The following is a 5,663-nucleotide window of genomic DNA, read 5'->3' as shown; positions in this document are numbered from 1 at the left end:
CCGTCCCTTCCATGGCCACCAGCTCCCCCCATCCTGGTGACCGGTCCCCCTGGGGGCACCGCGGGCTGGTGCCCCTCCTGCTCTCCCTCCGCGGGGACAGCGCGTTGTCACCTTTCCCTTTCCCTTCCCCTTCCTCACGCCCTCCCCCCCCTCCCGGCAGGGCGAGCGCGGCTTCCCCGGCGAGCGCGGCTCTCCCGGTGCCCAAGGGCTGCAGGGACCCCGCGGGCTGCCCGGGACCCCCGGCACCGACGGGCCCAAGGTGGGTGACGGCGGGGACAGCGCCCGGTGCCGCCAGCAGGGCTGTGGCACCGGGGTGGGGGGTGTTCGTCAGCTCAGGGCGGGCTCGGCACCCCAAAAACCGCCCCCTCCGCTCTGCTTTAGGGTGCCACCGGCCCCGCCGGCCCCAACGGCGCCCAGGGACCCCCCGGGCTGCAGGGGATGCCCGGGGAGAGAGGAGCGGCCGGAATCGCCGGTCCCAAGGGAGACAGGGTGAGTGCTGGGTGCTGGGGGGGATGTCATGAGTGCCGTCGGGTCTCGGCTCGGCTCACCCTGCCCTCCGTGTCACCCCACAGGGAGACGTCGGCGAGAAGGGCCCCGAGGGAGCCCCCGGCAAGGACGGCGCCCGCGTGAGTGGGACGGGGTGGGACAGGGGTGGGACAGGGGTGGGACAGGGTGGGACAGGGGTGTGGCTGCTGGAGGACGCTCAGGTGGCCTCACTCACCCTCCTCTCCCTCCCCCCTGCAGGGTCTGACGGGTCCCATCGGCCCCCCCGGCCCCGCCGGCCCCAACGGCGAGAAGGTGAGAGAGCCCGGGCAGCCCCTCGGCTGCCCCCGAGCCCGGGAGACCCCGCCCGGACCCCCCCCCGACCCTCCATCCTTTCTTTCCCAGGGTGAATCCGGCCCTCCCGGCCCCTCCGGCGCTGCCGGTGCCCGCGGTGCCCCCGTAAGTGCTGCCCTGTCACAGCCCCCCAGCTGCTGGTGGTGCCACTGTTGCTCTTTGTCCCTCATTTACCCCCTCATTTACCCCCTCATTTACCCCCTCATTTGCCTCATTTACCCCCCTCACTTGCCCCCTCATTTACCCCCCTTGCTTACCTCATTTTCCCCCTCATTTACCTCATCTACCTCACCATTTATCTCATTTACCCCATTATTTACCCCCTCATTTACCCATTCTGTTTACATCACTTACCTCCTTTACCCCCTCATTTACCCCCTTTACCCCCTCATTTACCCCCCTCACTGACCTCCTCCCCCTCATCCACCTCCCATCCCTCCACACAGGGGGAGCGTGGGGAGCCCGGAGCCCCCGGTCCCGCTGGATTTGCCGGACCCCCGGTGAGTATTTGGTCCTGGTGCCCCCAGTTTGGGTCCCAGTGCCCCAGTTTGGGTCCCAATACCCCAGTTTGGGTCCCGGTGCCCCAGTTTGGGTCCCGGTGCCCCAGTCTGGGTCCCTGTGCCCCCGGCTTCAGCTCCCCCCTCTGAGAGCAGCCCCTTCCCCCAGGGCGCCGACGGGCAACCGGGTGCCAAAGGCGAGCAGGGAGAGCCCGGGCAGAAGGGTGACGCCGGTGCCCCTGGTCCCCAAGGCCCCTCTGGGGCCCCTGGCCCACAGGTGGGTACAGCCAGAGCCCCCCGAAATGGGGGTGAACCCCCCCCCCTGAAATTTGGGGAACCCCAAATTGCACCCCCCACCCCCTCCCGTGTCTCTCACTGGTTTTTCTCCTCTTCCCAGGGTCCAACTGGTGTAACTGGTCCCAAAGGAGCCCGGGGTGCTCAAGGACCCCCTGTGAGTATTGGGGGAAGGAAGGGGGGTGCAAGGAGGGGGCTGGGAGGGGGGCTGAGCCACCTTCCTCCTCCTTCCCCAGGGAGCCACCGGATTCCCCGGAGCTGCCGGACGCGTCGGACCCCCCGGCCCTAACGTGAGTTGGGAGCAGCCAGGATCCAGCTGGGGGGCAACTGGGGTCACTGGGGGGCAACTGGGATTGGTCAGGGGCAACTGGGTTCACTCTGGAGGAAACAGGGATCACTTGGCAACAGGGATCACTTGGGAGCAGCTGGGATCACTTGGGGGCAACCAGGATCACTTGGGAGAAACCAGGATCATTTTGGGGCAACTGGGATCACTGGGGGGCAACTGGGATCATTCAGGGGCAACTGGGATCACTCAGGGACAACTGGGATCACTAGGGGGGCAACTGGGATCGCTCAGGGGCAACTGGGGTTGCTCAGGGGCTACTGGGTTCACTTGGGAGGAAACAGGGATCACGTGGGGCAAGTGGGATCACTGGGGGGAAACAGGGATCACTTGGGAGCAGCAACTGGGATCACTGGGGGGCAACCAGGATCATTTTGGGGCAACTGGGATCACTCAGGGGCAACTGGGACCACTGGGGCTTTCCCAGGGCTCTCCAAGCCCGGGAGCCCCACAGGATGAGGATAATGAAGGTGGAAAAGCCTCTTCTGTTGGCACTGAACCCCACCTTGTGCCCCCCAGGGTAACCCAGGCCCCCCCGGGCCCCCCGGCTCCGCTGGCAAGGACGGTCCCAAGGGCGCTCGAGGCGACGCCGGACCCCCGGGCCGTGCCGGGGACCCCGGGCTGCAGGGCCCCGCCGGCCCCCCCGGGGAGAAGGGAGAGCCCGGCGAGGACGGTCCCGCGGTACATTTGGGGGGGGCACCTCCCTTCCTGCCCGTAAGGGCCCTGCCACCACCCCCCTCCCGGCTCTGACCCCCCGGCTCTGCCTCCCCCCAGGGTCCCGACGGGCCCCCGGGTCCCCAAGGCTTGGCGGGACAGCGCGGCATCGTCGGCCTCCCCGGGCAGCGCGGGGAGAGGGGCTTTCCCGGCCTGCCGGGGCCATCGGTGAGTGCTCACCCCCGGGATCAGCCCCTGTCACACCCCGGGATCAGCCCCTGTGTCACCCCCAGTTGTCACCCCCAGTGTCACCCCTAGTGTCACCCCCAGACTCAGTCCCCTCCACCCCCTGTGTCATCCCCTGTGTCACCCCATTTCACTGCCTGATTTCATCCCCTTCCATCCTCTGTGTCACTCCCTGTGTCATCCCCTGTGTCACCTCCTGGGTTCAACCCCTTCCATTCCCTATGTCACCCCCTGTGTCACCCCCTAATTTCAGCCCATTCCACCTCCTGTGTCACTCCCTGTGTCATCCCCTTTCACCCCCAGTGTCACCCCCAGTGTCACCCCCAGACTCAGTCCCCTCCACCCCCTGTGTCATCCCCTGTGTCACCCCATTTCACTGCCTGATTTCATCCCCTTCCATCCCCTGTGTCACCCCCTGTGTCACCCCCAGTTGTCACCCTCACTGTCATCCCCTGTGTCACCCCTCGTGTCACCCCCAGACTCAGCCCCCTGCACCCCCTGTGCCCGATGGCAGCAGCCGCCTCCCCCGGTAGCTGCTGGAGCTGCTCCTTTGGGGGCATTTCCCGGGGGAAGGGCTGTGCCGGGTTCTCCCTCTCACGGATCTTGTCCTCTTGTCCTCCCTTCCCGTTCCTCCAGGGTGAACCCGGCAAACAAGGAGCGCCCGGCTCTGCTGGCGACCGAGGCCCCCCCGGCCCCGTGGGTCCCCCCGGCCTGACGGGTCCCGCTGGAGAACCCGGCCGAGAGGTGGGTGGGGAGGGGGCACAGGGGGCAGCCCCCCGCCCGGGTGACCCCCGTGCTGCCCCTTGTGCCCCGTGCCCCTGCCCATCACCGGCACGGGGCTCTGCCCTTGGATTTCGGCTCGGAGAGGGGAGTTTTCACCCAGCCGAGCCTTGATTCCTCCTCTTCTCCCAGGGAAATCCCGGCTCCGACGGTCCCCCGGGAAGAGACGGCGCGGCCGGAGTGAAGGTGAGTGTGCCGTGAATTCCCCCCCACGCCCCCCGTGCCCCCAGTCCCGCGGCTCTGACGCCGCTCCCGTGTCCCTGCGCAGGGCGACCGAGGCGAGACGGGGCCCGTGGGTGCCCCCGGTGCTCCCGGCGCTCCCGGCGCTCCCGGGCCCGTGGGTCCCACCGGCAAACAAGGAGACAGAGGCGAGACGGTGAGTGCCGGAATGGTGGGTCTGAGGGTATTTTTGGGGAGACAGGAACCACTCCGAGGGCAGGTCAGGGAAGAGTTAGGGAGTAACTGGGGTGGGGGAGCCAGGCGGGTGCCTTTAGTGCCCGGCAGGGATTCAGGGGTGCCCTGAGCAGCTCCGAGCACCTTCCTGAGGATTCCTGAGCGCCCTGCTGGGGCTCTGCCTGGGGGGCTGTGAGCCCTGGGAGCTGGAACAGGGAATATCTCCATTTCCAAGGATCGATTGGGTGTGATGCTCCAGCTGAGGGTGTTTAAAGACGCTGATTCCCAGCGGTGGGGCCGGTTTGGACACCCCCAAAGGCAGAGAGCACCCCCTGCCCCCAGCGTCTTCTGCTTCTGACCACGCTCTTTTCTCTCCCCAGGGTGCACAAGGTCCCATGGGTCCCTCTGGCCCTGCTGGCGCTCGGGGGATGCCGGTGAGTGATGTGGGACAGCCGTGGGTCGTGTCAGGTGGGGGTCTGCCACTCTCAGCCTGACACGGCCCCACCCCTCCCCTTCCAGGGTCCCCAAGGGCCTCGTGGTGACAAGGGCGAGACGGGAGAGGCTGGAGAGAGAGGGCTGAAGGGTCACCGTGGCTTCACCGGCCTGCAGGGTCTCCCTGGCCCCCCCGTAAGTGCTGGTGTGGGGACCCCCAGCCCCCCACGTCTCCCCGTGGAGCTGGAGGTGGCCACGGGCAGAGCCCCGAGCCCGTGTGAGGCTTTGCTGGGGCTGAGCACCCCCTGATGCCAGGCTTAACCATCACCCCCCCTCCCTTCTCAGGGTCCTTCTGGAGACCAAGGTGCTGCTGGTCCCGCAGGTCCCTCTGGTCCCAGGGTAAGTCCTGGGGGGGAATGAGAGGAAAAGGAGTTTGGGGGGTTGAGAGGAAAAGGAGTTTGGGGGGTTGAGAGGAAAAGGAATTTGGAGGGGGTGAGAGGAGGAGGCACCTCTGTCCTCAAGCCCCTGCCCGGGTCAGCTGATGGCAGGAGCTGAGGGATGCCCAGCACCTTCCCTGACCTCCCTTTTGGGGCTCTTTCAGGGTCCCCCTGGCCCCGTGGGCCCCTCTGGCAAGGACGGCTCCAATGGCATGCCCGGCCCCATCGGCCCCCCCGGGCCCCGCGGGCGGAGCGGAGAACCCGGCCCTGCAGTGAGTGAAAACCCCCGGGATGGGCAGGGGAGGGGAGGGGGGTTCCAGCTGCCAGGGCAGCCCCCCAGGACGGGATTGCATCTCCTTCCTCTCGCAGGGTCCTCCTGGAAACCCGGGTCCCCCCGGCCCCCCCGGGCCCCGCGGGCGGAGCGGAGAACCCGGCCCTGCGGTGAGTGAGAACCCCCGGGATGGGCAGGGGAGGGGAGGGGGGGGCCAGCTGCCAGGGCAGCCCCCCAGGACGGGATTGCATCTCCTTCCTCTCGCAGGGTCCTCCTGGAAACCCGGGTCCCCCCGGCCCCCCCGGGCCGCCCGGCACCGGCATCGACATGTCGGCGTTCGCGGGGCTGGGCCAGCCCGAGAAGGGCCCCGACCCCATCCGGTACATGAGGGCGGACGAGGCCGCCGGGAGCCTGAGGCAGCACGACGTGGAGGTGGACGCCACGCTCAAGTCCCTCAACAACCAGATCGAGAGCAT

At 68.0% G+C, this 5,663-nt stretch overlaps 1 protein-coding gene across 1 annotated transcript in view; it reads left to right on the top strand.

Moving 5' to 3' along the window:
• Positions 1–5,660, top strand: part of LOC108510309 (collagen alpha-1(II) chain-like) — a gene marked incomplete at both ends in the record, with an annotated part of 15,113 nt that extends 9,453 nt beyond the window's left edge. The window contains 19 exons of the mRNA XM_017839978.1: positions 161–259; positions 382–489; positions 573–626; positions 745–798; positions 889–942; positions 1,284–1,337; positions 1,504–1,611; positions 1,732–1,785; positions 1,865–1,918; positions 2,494–2,655; positions 2,749–2,856; positions 3,511–3,618; positions 3,787–3,840; positions 3,923–4,030; positions 4,428–4,481; positions 4,567–4,674; positions 4,825–4,878; positions 5,081–5,188; positions 5,455–5,660. Coding sequence (XP_017695467.1) covers positions 161–259; positions 382–489; positions 573–626; positions 745–798; positions 889–942; positions 1,284–1,337; positions 1,504–1,611; positions 1,732–1,785; positions 1,865–1,918; positions 2,494–2,655; positions 2,749–2,856; positions 3,511–3,618; positions 3,787–3,840; positions 3,923–4,030; positions 4,428–4,481; positions 4,567–4,674; positions 4,825–4,878; positions 5,081–5,188; positions 5,455–5,660 — 1,709 coding nt within the window. The remainder of the gene's footprint in view (positions 1–160; positions 260–381; positions 490–572; positions 627–744; positions 799–888; positions 943–1,283; positions 1,338–1,503; positions 1,612–1,731; positions 1,786–1,864; positions 1,919–2,493; positions 2,656–2,748; positions 2,857–3,510; positions 3,619–3,786; positions 3,841–3,922; positions 4,031–4,427; positions 4,482–4,566; positions 4,675–4,824; positions 4,879–5,080; positions 5,189–5,454) is intronic.
• Between the last annotated feature and the right edge of the window lie 3 nt (positions 5,661–5,663).

This window comes from Lepidothrix coronata, unplaced genomic scaffold (genome assembly GCF_001604755.1).
Source record: "Lepidothrix coronata isolate B3197 unplaced genomic scaffold, Lepidothrix_coronata-1.0 Scaffold633, whole genome shotgun sequence".
Taxonomy (NCBI): domain Eukaryota; kingdom Metazoa; phylum Chordata; class Aves; order Passeriformes; family Pipridae; genus Lepidothrix; species Lepidothrix coronata.
The sequence above is the reverse complement of the archived record's forward strand: the minus strand, read 5'-3'. Positions and strand labels throughout refer to the sequence as shown.